This window comes from Bufo gargarizans, chromosome 1, assembly GCF_014858855.1.
Source record: "Bufo gargarizans isolate SCDJY-AF-19 chromosome 1, ASM1485885v1, whole genome shotgun sequence".
NCBI lineage: Eukaryota > Metazoa > Chordata > Amphibia > Anura > Bufonidae > Bufo > Bufo gargarizans.
Window position 1 is genome coordinate 736,485,994 of NC_058080.1, and position 17,206 is coordinate 736,503,199.

The window sequence follows — 17,206 nt, forward strand, 5'->3', positions numbered from 1 at the left end:
CAGTAAGGTCACCTACACCCAGTAAGGTCACCTACGCCCAGTAATGTCAGGTACACACAGTAATGTTACCTACACCCAGTAATGTCAGGTATACACAGTAATGTCACCTACACCCAGTAATGTCACCTACACCCAGTAAGGTCACCTACGCCCCGTAATGTCAGGCACACACAGTAATGTCACCTACACACAGTAATGTTGCAACACGCCAGACCTGCAGGGTATAGCGAAGTGAGGTCACGGTTATGGGCAATCGAGGGTTGCTCACTGTATTGGAGAACCCTGGGCAGGCATGTGGCAGTGAAGGAGAGGTAGACACGGTTCCTCTGGGGCACACTCTGTATGTAGGGATCAGGCCTGATGGTGGATGAGGTGCCCTGGATGTTACGGGTATTTTGAGTGCCTGGGGCAAGGTCCCTTTAAGGTTCGTGACGCCAGTGCCTTTGACGGTGGCACACCGGTTGATAATTGGAATAAGTGAGGTACACAGGTGGTATAGTGAACCAAACGTTGCTTTACTTAACAGTCCAACTTTGTACATGCAGATGGTACACAGTCTCTTAGTTCACAGATTACAAGCAGGCTTACTCCACAAGATGGCAGGTATTGGTTATGCAAGATACTCAGAGGGTAAATCCACAATGCGCTCAGAATCAGGTTGTACCTTTCCTCAGAAATAGCGTACACTGTTCTTTCTAGAACTCCTGTCTGGCTTTCTATCCCAAGGCCCGGATGCCTAAATGGTGGCTTAAATCCTTGGTAAATATCTCTTCCTCTGGTATTAAATACTTGCTTTGCTTGCTAAGCATCTGCCCATCAGGGTTACTTATCTTTGTCTGTGATGTCCTTACTTGTCTGGTGAAGGACTGTGGGTTTCTCCCAGGAGGTTCTGTCCTGCAACTGGGGTGTCTCTACTGAGCTAATCCTAGCCTCAGGAGCTTCAGGCTGACGAGGTGACTCCTCCAGTCCCCTGGAATGAACTAACTCTCCCCTGTCTGGGCCTTCCTATATATAACTAGGACTCTCCAGCTCCCTCTAACGTCTGGGAGGCCAAATTACACCCTGACAGGCCTGACACCCAGATAATACAGGGAAAAACATGCACATGGCATTCAATGCAATGAAACACATTAACCTGTGCAGTGCCCACCTTTACCTAGTGGGACACTACATACCCCCACGCTATGACGTTGCCCGTCCTCGGCGCAACATGGAGGGTCCGCCCATCTGGAAGCGGCAACCTGAAAGACAGACGAAAACATGCATATACAGCAATCACCACATTTAACAATATAACAGTTGATAAATACACTGAAAGGAGTGGTGACAAGGGGCGTCGTTCTCTTCTCTCAGGATAACATAAGGGAACAGGGGCGCTGACCTGGCACAGCGTATCAATAAACCAGGATAGTCCGTATAAAGGTAAACAAACATAAGTCCTTGGAGGCTCACAGAAGAACATGAGTCCGTACCCAGGCTTGCAAAGGTTAAACAGGGGTTTCCCGTGAGGGGCTACCTGGGCCCATAATGTAGTCCCCAAACCTCACAGGTGGGTGCCCCCTGGTAGAACGGGTGGACCTTCTTACTGGCAGGGATTCTTCCTGCCTGGATTCAGGAAGGTCAGAGGAGCCCCCCGCCTCTGGAGCTTCTTCAGGAGCTCTCTGGGGTAAGGTGTCCTGAGGCTGAGGGCTAACAGGAACAGGAGCAGGAACCAATAAATTCAACCAAGGCGTGAGGGCCCAGTGGAGCGGCTCTTTATCATGGATCAAGTTCTCCACAGCCTGCATAGGGTCCATAGGTGGAGCCGGCAACTCTTCCTCGGAAAGCTCAGGTTCCATCTCCTCTGCCGCTGGTTCTCCTTCTATACAGGGCTTGAGGCGGTTCCTGTGAACAACTTGGGAACCTTTTCCTTCTCTGGAGACCTGGTAAATGTGGGCTGCAGCATTGGGTATGGCAGTAACAATGTAGGGAATCCTTTCCCATTTGCTGTCCAACTTGCTGGTCCGGTGGTTGTTTTTCAACCATACCTTGTCTCCCAGAGCCAGGGGTCCCACATGGGCAGTCTGGTCATAGTCCTTCTGCTGCCTTTCTCGAACAATCTCCATCCGTTCCTGGACAATCTCCTTAGCATTAAGAAGACGCCTTTGGTGCTCCACTACCCAATCAGTCTTGGGCAGTGGGTTGATCTCATCCGGCACCTGTACCCCTAGGGAGTGGTCCGCAGGCAATCTCCCTTGTCGGCCGAACATCAAATAGAACGGGGTGTAACTGGTGGAACAATGGATGGTGTTGTTGTAAGTGTACATAAGCTGCGGCAGCAGAGTAGGCCAATCACCTCTCGTCTCAGGGGGTACTGCTCTCAGCATTTCAATGAGAGTCTTATTCATTTTCTCACAGAGTCCGTTACCTTGCGGATGATAAGCGGTGGTCCGGACCTTCTGGCAGTTGTGTAGCAGGCACATCTCATGAAACAGCTGTGACTCAAACGCAGACCCTTGATCGGAGAGGATCCTTTCTGGGCAGCCGTAGGACAGCAGGAAATGCTTCCAGAACGCCTCCGCTGTGGTCTTGGCTGTCAGGTCTTTCACAGGCACTGCTACGACAAACTTGGTGCAGTGATCAATTATAGTCATGGCATACGCGTACCCTGAGCGACTCGGCTCTAACTTTACATGATCAATGGCAACAAGTTCTAAAGGAGTCTTACTTACAATAGGATGGAGAGGCGCCCTCTGGTCATGGCGTTCAGTCCGCCCCACAGCACAGGCAGTGCATTCTCGGCACCATTTCTCAATATCTTCTCTCATCCCGATCCAATAGAATCTTCTGTGAATGGTGGCCTCAGTCTTTTGCACATCGAAGTGTCCGGACTGGTTGTGATACATGTCCAGCACCAGGCTGGCATCCCGACGTGGCAGGAGAATTTGATACACTCTATCATAGGACACTGGATCCAGACTCCTTCTGAGCAACAGGCCCTTTCGAAGGAATAGTTGGTGGCGATGTCTCCACAGTCTCACTAGCTCTGGGTCTGCACTCTTCCTGCGGATCCTCTCAGGGATTCTCCCGCTGGTAAGGAAGTCAAGCAGTTCACCGAGGACTCTACTTTCGGACTGGAGCTTAATCCATCTTTCTTGATTGCCTCTGGACTCAGGACCATCTGATGAGGAAGGACCAGCAGCAGGGGAATCTTCAGTACGTATATTATCCTGCTGGGTAAATTTATTATAGAACGCTGGCATCTCCACCTCTTCCCAGGCATCTTTTGGTTCATCTGGGGCTTCTGTGGTGGGGAGTCGTGACAGAGCATCAGCGTTGTCGTTGGAGCGGCCTGCCCGGTATTTCACAGTAAAATCATAGTTGGCCAGGCGGGAGGTCCATCTTTGCTCCAGTGCCCCTAATTTGGCTGTATTCAGATGCGCCAGGGGATTATTATCTGTGAAGGCAACAAACGGTGTGGCAGCGAGATAGTCCTTGAACTTTTCGGTCACACCCCACACTAAGGCAAGAAACTCCAGCTTGAAAGAACTGTAATTCTGGTCGTTCTTCTCAGCTCCCTTCAGGGATCTGCTGGCGTAGGCAATTACCCTTTCTCTGTTATCTTGCACTTGAGCCAACACGGCCCCCAGGCCTCTTTTACTGGCATCGGTGTAGAGGTGGAATGGCTTCTGATAATCTGGGTAACCCAGAACAGGGGGTTCAGTCAACTTCTTCTTTAGGAGTTGGAAGGCAATTTCCCGTTCTTCATTCCATTCAACAGGAATAGGAGTTTTTGGGCTCTTCTTTGGATGCCCCCTCAAGAGTTCCTGGATGGGATCCGCAATTTGTGCGAAATGCGGGATGAAACGCCTGTAATACCCTGCAAAACTGAGAAAGCTTCTCACCTCTTTCACGGTCGTAGGAGTAGGCCAGTTACGGACAGCAGCAAGTTGATCAGGATCAGGCTGTACTCCTTCGGCACTGACAACGTGCCCGAGATATTTGACGGCTGGTTTCAGCAGGTGGCACTTGGATGGCTTGATTTTGAGGCCATATTTGGTAAGAACTTGAAACACCTCACCCAGGTGCTTTAGATGGTCCTCATACGTCTTGGAGTATATAATGACGTCATCCAGGTATAATAGCACCGTCTCAAAATTCCTATGGCCTAAACAACGTTCCATCAGCCTCTGGAACGTTCCTGGAGCATTACACAGTCCAAATTGCATACAGGGAGTGCTGAATTATTAAGCAAGTTGTATTTTTGAGGATTAATTTTATTATTGAACAACAACCATGTTCTCAATGAACCCAAAAAACTCATTAATATCAAAGCTGAATATTTTTGGAAGTAGTTTTTAGTTTGTTTTTAGTTTTAGCTATTTTAGGGGGATATCTGTGTGTGCAGGTGACTATTACTGTGCATAATTATTAGGCAACTTAACAAAAAACAAATATATACCCATTTCAATTATTTATTTTTACCAGTGAAACCAATATAACATCTCAACATTCACAAATATACATTTCTGACATTCAAAAACAAAACAAAAACAAATCAGTGACCAATATAGCCACCTTTCTTTGCAAGGACACTCAGAAGCCGCCATCCATGGATTCTGTCAGTGTTTTGATCTGTTCACCATCAACATTGCGTGCAGCAGCAACCACAGCCTCCCAGACACTGTTCAGAGAGGTGGACTGTTTTCCCTCCTTGTAAATCTCACATTTGATGATGGACCACAGGTTCTCAATGGGGTTCAGATCAGGTGAACAAGGAGGCCATGTCATTAGATTTTCTTCTTTTATACCCTTTCTTGCCAGCCACGCTGTGGAGTACTTGGACGCGTGTGATGGAGCATTGTCCTGCATGAAAATCATGTTTTTCTTACCTTGCAGACTTCTTCCTGTACCACTGCTTGAAGAAGGTGTCTTCCAGAAACTGGCAGTAGGACTGGGAGTTGAGCTTGACTCCATCCTCAACCCAAAAAGGCCCCACAAGCTCATCTTTGATGATACCAGCCCAAACCAGTACTCCACCTCCACCTTGGTGGCGTCTGAGTCGGACTGGAGCTCTCTGCCCTTTACCAATCCAGCCACGGGCCCATCCATCTGGCCCATCAAGACTCACTCTCATTTCATCAGTCCATAAAACCTTAGAAAAACCAGTCTTGAGATATTTCTTGGCCCAGTCTTGACGTTTCAGCTTGTGTGTCTTGTTCAGTGGTGGTCGTCTTTCAGCCTTTCTTACCTTGGCCATGTCTCTGAGTATTGCACACCTTGTGCTTTTGGGCACTCCAGTGATGTTGCAGCTCTGAAATATGGCCAAACTGGTAGCAAGTGGCATCTTGGCAGCTGCACGCTTGACTTTTCTCAGTTCATGGGCAGTTATTTTGCGCCTTGGTTTTTCCACACGCGTCTTGCGACCCTGTTGACTATTTTGAATGAAACGCTTGATTGTTCGATGATCACGCTTCAGAAGCTTTGCAATTTTAAGAGTGCTGCATCCCTCTGCAAGATATCTCACTATGTGTGACTTTTCTGAGCCTGTCAAGTCCTTCTTTTGACCCATTTTGCCAAAGGAAAGGAAGTTGCCTAATAATTATGCACACCTGATATAGGGTGTTGATGTCATTAGACCACACCCCTTCTCATTACAGAGATGCACATCACCTAATATGCTTAATTGGTAGTAGGCTTTCGAGCCTATACAGCTTGGAGTAAGACAACATGCATAAAGAGAATGATGTGGTCAAAATACTCATTTGCCTAATAATTCTGCACGTAGTGTATAATTGAATTCAAACAGGCCCATAGGTGTAGTGAAAGCGGTCTTTTCTCGATCTTCTGGGGCCATGGGTACCTGCCAGTACCCACTGGTTAAGTCCAAGGTGGAGAAATAGGCTGATGACCCCAGGGCAGTCAAGGACTCCTCAATGCGTGGCAATGGATATGCATCTTTGTGGGTGATTTGATTAATTTTCCTGTAATCCACGCAGAACCTTATGCTGCCATCTTTCTTCCGAACAAGTACTAGGGGCACAGCCCAGGGACTATGGCTGTCCCGGATTATATTGGAGTCTTTCATCTCTTGTATCATCTCTTTCACAGACTGATAGGTAGTAGGTGGTATGGGTCTGTGCCTCTCCTTAATAGGAGGGTGAGAGCCAGTGGGTATGGTGTGTTTGATTACACTGACCTCTCCATAGTCCGTGGAGTGTTTGCTGAAAGCCTGGTGGTGCTCCTTCACCAGCTTCAGGACTCCCTCTATTTGCTCCTTTGGGGTGGATTCGTCCCCCACATGTAGTTCTTCCCACCAGGATGTCGTAGGGAGGCTGCTGCTCTGTGTGGTCTGGAACGCCTCCTTGGCGGGCAGACGGATCACATCCTGGAAAGACACTTGGAAAAGCTGAGCAACGGGGCAATGCTTAAGGAGAGTAACGGGGTGATCACCAAAGTTAATTAAACGGACAGGCACTTTACCTTGAGACACGGTCACCAGGCTCTTGGCTGTCCGTATGAAGGGATGATCTTTAATGGGAATAGGTTCCACTAGGGCTTGATAGTCCTGGCCCTGGATCCCTAATACAGCACGGCACCGCAGGATGATCTGGGAATTTGGAGGCAGAATTACCGGCCGGTTATCCCGGATCCGGACAGTACAGATTTCTCCTTTTTGTTGGAGAACCTTTGTTGAGCACACAGCACACTGATAGTCTTTTGAATGACTCTTCTGGAAGCAGGCGAGGCTGAAGATAGAGTTTGATTCAGGGCGTCAAGCACTTCGGAGTAACAATTTTTAAGGACATTAGTCCCTAGGATCACAGGGTGTCCTCCCTTATCTCCTGCTTGTACCACAATCACGCCTTGCTGTGGCAGGGTGGCTTCTCCCACCTGAAGGGTAGGTTCCCAATACCCATGCACTTTCACTGGCTTACCGTTGCTAGCGATGATATATAGCCAGGACTCTGGTGGCTGGGTGAGGAGACTTGGATCCCAGAACTTGTCAAAGGCAGGCCGTTGAATGGTGGTGACCTGTGACCCAGTGTCCAACAGGGCTTCCAAGGGTATCCCGTTGATACATATATTAATTTTTGGACGGGATCCTACATACTTAGGCATCCAGCTTGGATCCTTTGGACCTACCGTTCTACCTCCGGAGGGGTGGTCCTCTGCCTCAGGGGTTGCCCGTTGTAACTGCCAGCACATTGATTCAGTATGTCCATATTTCTTGCAGTGGTGGCAGACAGGCTGTTTCCTGCTTCTGGGCCGGTACTTCGGTCGCCCATCAGGCTCTTTTGGATATACATCTCCATATGCAGGTGGGAGCCTTGGAGGAAAAGGGCCTTCATCTTCCAGTAACAATGGTCTCTCCCACTCCTCTATTTTCTTGCACACCTTCTCTAAGCTTAGAGTAAGATGGTTCACCTGCTCCATTAATGCGGCCACCACATCCGTGACCGGAGCTTGGGTGGCTTGACCGACTCCTGCGGGCCCCACATTAACAGTCTTTGGCTGACAAGCCTGAGGTTCAGGGAAGGTTGCTGGCCCTGGAACAGGGTTCTGGCCTAATATACTGATGGCCAATTCCTTAAAATCCAAAAATGCACAGTGGGGGTGTTGAGCTGACAACATCCATAGCTGGCCCTTTAAATGCTCAGTACTTATGCCTGCAATGAATTGCTCTCTAAGAGTCCGGTCCTGGTCCTCAGCTTCTTTAGGATCCACTTGGACTACAGCTCTCAGCGTCTCCTGTAAGGACAGGGCAAAATCACGGAGCGACTCTCCAGGCTGCTGCTTTCTGCTGAAGAAACGCATTTTAACTTCTGACACCGTTCTGGCTTCAAATGTGGTGCCCAAGCGATCAAAGATCTGTTCCAGGCTACTTTTCTCAGAACAGGGCCAGGACATGACTTCCCTGCGGGCGGCCCCTTCTAACTGAGCTAGGAGGATCTCCATTTGTTGCTCAGCAGTTATGGGATAAAGCCGGAACAAGGCCAGTATCTGTTCCCTGAAGTCTTTTAACTTGTGGGCTTCCCCTGAATAACGTGGGAACCAGGGGGCCCCCGAAATAGTACGGCATGGTTAGCGGCATCAGACTTGGCGGTGCCGCGGCGGCAGGGGCCCTAGAATCGGCTGCGGGTACTTCGGCAGGCACGACTGGGGCTGCCTGTCCGATTTCCTCAGCTGCGGACATGGCGTTGCTAGGTGGGTATGGCCCTTTAAATGTAGCGGAGTGGACCGGAGCGGCAATGGCAGTAACTCTAACTTTTTTTTTCAGACAAGTCTTGGGTTACTAGCGGGGGTCCCTCCGGTGCCCTGGCAGGGGTCGGGAGTTTCCGGTAAGGTAAGCGGAGAAGCCGGCAAAAGTTTTTAAAGTCTGTACTTACTCCGGTGGTGCTCGCTCCAGGTCTCGCGAGATGTGCAGCTACGGGGGTTGGACGTCCTGCGTACCGCGTCAGCAGATGGGCGCGGCCTCTCGTAGCTCCGGGACTCAGGTAGGCGGCACCTTTTTCTCTGAACAGGGCGGCGTTCTTCTTCCTTGTTGGCTGGGCGATGGCTCCGCCTGGTTCTTTTCGCGCCAAAGTCCTCTTTTTCGCGCCAAACAGCTCCACGAGGCGCACTTGTAATCCGATCAGGTTAAGTGGGCAATATGGCTGTCTATTCACTGACAGCAAGCGGTGACTTAAATCGGCAGCAAATAGTCCATACAATGCAATCTTCACAACGCAATTATTACAGTTCACTTTGGCCCAGCAATTTGCAATAAAACAATTGGGGCTTGTCACTTTAAGGCAATTTACAGCACACAGTTTTTGTATCCGCAGTGGCGCAGGAATGTTCGTATCCTGTTCGTGACGCCAATTTATGCAACACGCCAGACCTGCAGGGTATAGCGAAGTGAGGTCACGGTTATGGGCAATCGAGGGTTGCTCACTGTATTGGAGAACCCTGGGCAGGCATGTGGCAGTGAAGGAGAGGTAGACACGGTTCCTCTGGGGCACACTCTGTATGCAGGGACCAGGCCTGATGGTGGATGAGGTGCCCTGGATGTTACGGTTATTTTGAGTGCCTGGGGCAAGGTCCCTTTAGGGTTTCGTGACGCCAGTGCCTTTGACGGTGGCACACCGGTTGGTAGTTGGAATAAGTGAGGTACACAGGTGGTATAGTGAACCAAACGTTGCTTTACTTAACACTCCAACTTTATACAGCAGGTGGTAACACAGTCTCTTAGTTCACAGATTACAAGTAGGCTTTCTCCACAAATGGCAGGTATTGGTTATGCAAGATACTCAGAGGGTAAATCCACAATGCACTCAGAATCAGGTTGTACCTTTCCTCAGAAATAGCGTACACTGTTCTTTCTAGAACTCCTGTCTGGCTTTCTATCCCAAGGCCCGGATGCCTAAATGGTGGCTTAAATCCTTGGTAAATATCTCTTCCTCTGGTATTAAATACTTGCTTTGCTTGCTAAGCATCTGCCCATCAGGGTTACTTATCTTTCCCTGTGATTTCCTTACTTGTCTGGTGAAGGACTGTAGGTTTCTCCCAGGAGGTTCTGTCCTGCCACTGGGGTGTCTCTACTGAGCTAATCCTAGCCTCAGGAGCTTCAGGTGGACGAGGTGACTCCTCTAGTCCCCTGGAATGAACTAACTCTCTCCTGTCTGGGCCTTCCTATATATATCTAGGGCTCTCTAGCTCCCTCTAACGTCTGGGAGGCTAAATTACACCCTGACAGGCCTGACACCCAGATAACACAGGGAAAAACATGCACATGACATTCAATGCAATGAAACACATTAACCTGTGCAGTGCCCACCTTTACCTAGTGGGACACTACATAGTCACCTACACCTGTGAACTACACCCAGTAATGTCACCTACACCCAGTAATGTCACCTACACCTGTCACCTACACCAGTAATGTCACCTACACATAGTAACATCACATACAAATCCTTCTTCCTGTTCTAGCACCTTCTTTCTCTAATTCCATCCCGTGCCCTGTGCTTCATCCATGGTAATTACCTCCTAGACATCTTCTTTGGACGGTTTTCCTCCATCCTTCCCGCTCTGGGGACAACTCTTCCGATGGTTATAGTATATTACTGTACTGGATGGCAACTATCACTGTATCCTGCAAGATACTGTACAGCGCTGCGGAATATGTGGCCCTCTCACAATGTCTCCTCCATATTGTGTTCTCCAGAAGCTGGTTAATATCACTGAACAGGAATTCTGGATTGGACTTGAAGATCTTGGAACTTATCACCAGGATAAACCCTGGTCAGGACGATGGGCCGATGGAAGCACTCAGTAAGTAAAACCGGTGTCTGCCCTGACCTCAAACTCTATGAACCTTCTGGTCCTGTTCAGAAACTATGGTTCCCTCAATTATGTCCAGCTCTTCACATCCTGAGGCAATTGAGAGCCCCGCCATCATGGGTAACTGCTGTGTGATGGACTATGTGTGTTTATATACTGCATCTACAGCAGATATATTGGGCCGGTGCTATTCATAGATCTCCATTTATGACCAGTCTATATACAGGACATGTTTTAGGATCCTCCATGGGGTTAATACAGATATGAGCCGAGCAATGATGCCCCTCTTGGGTAGTAAAGCTTTCTTCCATCCATCACTGTGGATTCCTGGGAACTGACCTCAGCTGATGCTGTCCATGTCTGGAGACATTTCGGGAAGATATTTTTACTTCCTGCCTAAGGAAGGAAGAGGTCCGTTCATTGATCCATCTCTGTTCCACTTCTTTATTCACAGATAATTCTGTCACTGGGGCTCACTGTAGTCGAGTCTTAGAAATTACTATGGACCCTCTAGAATGGGAGATTCCATCCACCCATTTATATTTCTCTTCTGAACTCTCTTGTAATCATGTTAAAAGGACTTCTTTTTGACTTTATGGTTTTCAATGGATTCTAATGAGTAACTAATTATTTTCTTATATAGAGAATTACCCAAAGGATCAGGAAATTGTGCAAAGATGAAGGGTGGCCTCCACTTACACAACTGTCAGTCTGACCTGCACTGGATCTGTGAGAAGGAGATTTCGGCTCAATAAAGAGCACACAAGGTCGGCCGGCGCCTGCACAAAACTCTGATGGATCCACCGCCAAATGGATCCAGTCTAATACGCTGGTCTTTAAAAATGCGCACTATAGTCCATAGCTTCCAGTGTGTCATCTCCACATCACCAGAGCGCACACATAGTCCATAGCTTCCAGCGTGTCCTCCCCACATCACCAGAGTGCACACATAGTCCATAGCTTCCAGTGTGTCATCTCCACATCACCAGAGCGCACACATAGTCCATAGCTTCCAGTGTGTCATCTCCACATCACCAGAGCGCACACATAGTCCATAGCTTCCAGTGTGTCCTCCCCACATCACCAGAGCGCACACATAGTCCATAGCTTCCAGAGTGTCCTCTCCACATCACCAGAGCGCACACATAGTCCATAGCTTCCAGCGTGTCCTCTCCACATCACCAGAGCGCACACATAGTCCATAGCTTCCAGTGTGTCCTCTCCACATCACCAGAGCGCACACATAGTCCATAGCTTCCAGCGTGTCCTCTCCACATCACCAGAGCGCACACATAGTCCATAGCTTCCAGCGTGTCCTCCCCACATCACCAGAGCGCACACATGGTCCATAGCTTCCAGCGTGTCCTCCCCACATCACCAGAGCGCACACATGGTCCATAGCTTCCAGCGTGTCCTCCTCACATCACCAGAGCGCACACATAGTCCATAGCTTCCAGCGTGTCCTCTCCACATCACCAGAGCGCACACATAGTCCATAGCTTCCAGTGTGTCCTCTCCACATCACCAGAGTGCACACATAGTCCATAGCTTCCAGGGTGTCCTCCCCACATCACCGGAGTGCACACATAGTCCATAGCTTCCAGCGTGTCCTCTCTAAATCACCAGAGCGCACACATAGTCCATAGCTTCCAGTGTGTCCTCTCCACATCACCAGAGTGCACACATAGTCCATAGCTTCCAGGGTGTCCTCCCCACATCACCAGAGTGCACACATAGTCCATAGCTTCCAGTGTGTCCTCCCCACATCACCGGAGTGCACACATAGTCCATAGCTTCCAGGGTGTCCTCTCTACATCACCAGAGCGCACACATAGTCCATAGCTTCCAGTGTGTCCTCTCCACATCACCAGAGCGCACACATGGTCCATACATTGTGTCGTCTCCACCTTTCCCCAACCCCAAGGTGCATACATGATGCATAATTTAATATAAATTCTTGTTTATTAATTTGGAATATTAGCATACAAATAAAAGTTTGCATATATACCATGGAAAAAACAAAACAAAAAAAAAAACACACTATCTGCACCAAGAAGGAATTGTTGGAATGACACTTTCTCTGTGTTACTATTGATCATAAATGTAAATGATCATAAGTTTAGAGCAGGCATGCTCAACCTGCGGCCCTCCAGCTGTTGTAAAGCTACAACTCCCACAATGCCCTGCTGTAAGCGGATAGCTGTTCAGGCATGCTGGGAGTTGTACTTTTGCAACAGCTGGATGGCCGCAGGTTGAGCATGCCTGGTTTAGAGGGAAGAAGTTTATTGGGGAAAAACTGTACAACTGAAAGAAGGCTCTAGGACCCTGTTGTGTCACCTCTAGCTTGTATATGACACGAGATACCTCCTCTAGCCTTAATAACTGATGGGATACGGCCTTCATGTGAGATGAGAAACGGCCTCCAGCCTTCATGTGAGATGAGATGAGATACGGCCTTAAGCCTTCATGTGAGATGAGATACGAGCCTTCATATGAGATGAGATACGAGCCTTCATATGAGATGAGAAACGTCCTCCAGCCTGGACACGAGATGAGATAAGGCCTCTAGCTTTAATGACTGATGAGACACGGCCTTCAGCCTGGATTCAAGATACAGCTGGACACAGGGGCATACAGGTTCCATGTGGTATCTTGCGGCACATTTGCCCACAGATGTTACAGCTTGGCCTCACGTGTAGATGAAGCGGACATCCCAAATACCATATAAAACCTCCAATACGTTGCCTGGACTCGAAATGCTGCAGGTCCCAAAAAGTGACGTGGGTCAAATTCACACAGTAGAATAATGTTTTAGATAGGACCGCGCTACTATGGGATTACCGGACACCTTCTTTATGTCACCGGATTTTCATCAGCAGATGTGGACATAGAAAACACTCGGTCTCCACCAATATGCTTCCTTCCTCCAACACGACAAGCACAAACTTGTGCAGCAGATGTAAACAGAGGATAATCGATCTCCACCAATAGGCTTTCCTCCTCCAACACAGCCTATGGGAAACCAAGAGGTCGCAATAATCGTGAAGTTCTGACTCCTCCGTTTTACATAAAAACATTTATTATACTTGTGTGCAGCATATCAGACATAGTAGAAAAGGTCATTCCATTGCCCGACCCGGGTTTCCTGTTCACACTTCGTTTGTGCTTGTCGTGTTGGAGGATGGAAGCATATTGGTGAAGCAGACATCCCGGCTTGTCCCATAGATGCTGGATTGGTGATTAATCTGGTGACCCGGCAGCCAAATAAGTGTTGTAATCTGGAGGAGACCTTCCTGGGAAACCTTTGTTGTGTGCAAGTGAGGATTATCCTGCTGAAAAATGTGAGCCCTGCCATGAGAGGAGCACATGTGGTGTCAGGATGTCCTGCAGATATCACTGAGCTGTTAGTGTCCTCGTATCACTACTAGGGGTGGCCGACTGCCATATGGGATGGCTCCCAGATTATCAGACCACCAGTTGTCAGCCCTGCCATGAGAGGAGCACATGTGGTGTCAGGATGTCCTGCACATATCACTGAGCTGTTAGTGTCCTCGTATCAATACTAGGGGTGACCGACTGTCATATATGATGGCCCCCCTCGGTCATCACATCAGCAGTTGTCAGCCCTGCCATGAGAGGAGCACATGTGGCGGCAGGGTGTCCCGATCATCACACCAGCAGTTGTCAGCCCTGCAATAAGAGGTGGTGACAGGATGTCCTGCACATATCACTGAGCAGACAGTGTCCTCATATCACTACTAGGGGTGACTGACTCGTATACAATGGCTGCCCCGATCATCACACCGACTGTGTGACAGGATCTCCTGCACATATCGCCTCACAGGGTTTACATTCTGGACAAGTCAACTTTTTATTCCTATTATGAAGAAAATAACATTGTGACCTCCTATTAACTGGATAACTTAAGGATCCATCGGAAGATCAAAGATCATTTATCTTGATCAGTTATTCCAGAAACGTCTCCCTTTTAAGAAGTCTCTGATTTTTGGATTTGCATGCATGAAACTGTAGACGGTGAAACTTGCTGCCAAAAAACTACAAAAAATATCTCGAACATTATCCTCATCTACAATCTGCTGAATGGAGTGAACTCCGTTCTATCCCAGAATACAGAAATCTCCTATCCCACTTGAATATGCTTTCAACTTGCCAAAGTTTCTTAATAAAAACAGCAAACATTATACAGGAAAACCAGTGTTAGACATTTACGCAGAGGTGCCTCTGGAAAAACTCAATCTTCAGTAACTGGAAATTATACATGCAGTGGCCAGGTTTGGGGTGGCCCCAACACAACACTGGGTCCCCCGGACATTATAGAAGTGTCACCGCATGTTGCTACTCTCTGGAGGGATGGTAAGGCGTGGTGCACCCCAATGGGAAATAAGTGCAAAGACTCAGGGTCTGCAGTAACCAGGGGGCTTCTTTACTGGAGGAATTCAGGTACAAAACAATACAGACGAGGTATTGGGCTGTCTTCTCCAGTCTCCTCCCTAGGATGATGCATAGGGCTGTCTTCTACAGTCTCCTCCCTAGGACAAGGCACAGGGCTGGCTTCTCCAGTCTCCTCCTTAGGAAGAAGCATAGGGCTGTCTTCTACAGTCTCCTCACTAGGACAAGGCAAAAGGCTGGCTTCTCCAGTCTCCTCCTTAGGAAGAAGCGTAGGGCTGCCTTCTCCAGTCTCCTCCCTAGGACAAGGCATAGGGCTGCCTTCTCCAGTCTCCTCCGTAGGACGAGGCATAGGTCCCCCTCTCTCAGCAGGCTGGTACCCTGACCAAAGGCTGGTGATCCAGGGTCCATGGCTGGGCATCCCCATCTCAGCATCTTCTTCTGGTCACTCATGCAGACTGGCAGAGTCTTCTCCTCCAAGCACTGTTCCCTAACTGCAGAACACTAGGGGCTCTGACTGCTCTCCTCATATACAGCTTCTGGCGGAACTAGAACCTTCTAGTGGGAGAGGTGGCGTGGAGAAACTCAGCACAAACAGTTACAAAAAGTTACCACTCCCGTCTGTCAGACTTACATTAGAGCTTCAATGATACTCAATGGCAATGACACTAAGTTTTCAAGACAAAAACAATTTCCCAGACATAACAGAGCTAAACCAGCAAGTCACAAGGTCAGCACCACCCCTTGCTCTGACAGGGAAGTTTCCTTTCAAAGGGGTTATCCAGGAATGTGATATTGATGGCCTATCCTTAGGATCAACCGCTCCGTGAGAGCTTAGAATGATCCCTAGGCCGGAGACGTCACTGTACATCACTCACATTCAAGTGAATGGGGCCTGCGCTGAAATACCAAGCACAACTACTATACAAGGAATGGTGCTGCGCTTGGTCAGCTGTAAAGAAACCGCCTCTTCAAACAGCTGATCGGCGGGCTGTCAGACCCCGGCCCATCTGATATGGATGACCTACCCTAAGGACAGGCCATCCATGTAAATTCCTTGATAACTCCTTCAATATATGAAGTTTCCTTCACAAGCACCTCTATTATATGGTCCTTGCATACATCGCAAGCACAAACCCACCATACGAAAGCGTAATACACTTCTACCTATTTCATACCATTTTTACGTACAGAAACACAATATAGAGGAAATACCATTGCCCCACCGAGAAGGAAACAGGATTGAAATGTTGGAGAAGAGAAGCACACTGGATTCACCGCCTCCAGACCCTGGAACCTAAGGGACTCAATACAGAGTATGCGCTCAATAGCTTTTTGTAAATTGTATATAGCTGTTCACCATGTTTTTAAATAGGTCTTAACAGTGCAATTGAATTACGGCAAATAATTTCCAAGATACTTACTTTTCGCAACAGCTGATCTTCACTTTGCATAACCCGCCCCGGGAGCTCTCTGGTGTACACACGGCTGCCATGGCAAACATGACGTCAGAACCACGTGATACCGGGCGGGCTATTTAGACTTGTTTGTTACTTTGTATGTTATTAGCACTTGTTTAAAGTTTGAGAAAGTTCAATCCACCAGCAAATTGGGAGTGACGGTCCTCTACTGTCTTGGCAACACGTGGTTTGATCTAACAAGTTTGTTGTGGATCATTTTGGTGTCTGTGTGGTTTCTGGTGAAGGCCACACCCTTTGCCTCAGGTGTTGCTTATGGTCACTTACCCTTCCCTATTTATTGCGGTTTCTCCCACCATCTGGTGCGGTTTATAGCTTCAGTCTTGTTTTGGATTGCTGGTGTCCGGATCTCGGCGAGTTCCTGTGCTTCCATTGCTATTTGAAGTTGTGCCTTTTCCCTTTTGTTTGGGTTATCTTGTCTTTTGTGTTTAGGCCTGAGGGAGACTCCTCTTCAGCCTACCTTTTGGAGGAACAGGTTGTCTCTTGTCCTGACATTAGTACCAGGGTCCTACAGAGTGAATTAGGACTTTAGGTTCCAGTGTATGAACTCACCTACCTTTGGGGTCAGTTCATATTGGCAGTCAGGGCCTGGATTAGGGTTTCTCTAGGAGGTGACCTGCTCTTTTCCATAGCTTCCAGGCCTTTTCCCCTCTCCCTCCTACATTTGGTGTGGGTTTCCCTCCCACACCGAAACATGACAACAGCAGACAAGTGGAGTAGTATGAGTAAAGCAAAGACAGATGTTGTAAGTGATGCCCATGATGGCAGTAGCTGCTCTCCAGACTCCTGTGAACGCTGATGTGGCCATACAAACAAGAGTGCTCAGCAACAGAATCAGGTTCTGCCTTGGAGCTAATGATGGTCGCATCTGAGTTCACAGAAGGATGGGGAGCACCTAATGTCATCAAGTATAGTGTGGACAGTCAGGACCAGCATCAGACGTAATGGTGTGGGGGCGCCACTATCTACCATGTCTGTTCCTGTCTGGTATCTGTGAAGGGAACATTGACTAGCCT

The 17,206-nt window shown here is 48.4% G+C and overlaps 1 protein-coding gene across 2 annotated transcripts in view; it reads left to right on the plus strand.

Annotated features, from left to right (window-relative positions):
- The window catches only part of LOC122924916 (killer cell lectin-like receptor subfamily G member 1), a 106,105-nt gene extending 94,735 nt beyond the window's left edge, over positions 1-11,370 (plus strand). For both annotated transcript variants that reach the window (XM_044276461.1, XM_044276462.1), the window contains 2 exons: positions 10,190-10,296; positions 10,949-11,370. In XM_044276461.1, the coding sequence (XP_044132396.1) occupies positions 10,190-10,296; positions 10,949-11,060 (219 nt within the window). In that variant the 3' untranslated portion in view covers positions 11,061-11,370. The remainder of the gene's footprint in view (positions 1-10,189; positions 10,297-10,948) is intronic.
- The last annotated feature ends 5,836 nt before the right edge of the window (positions 11,371-17,206 follow it).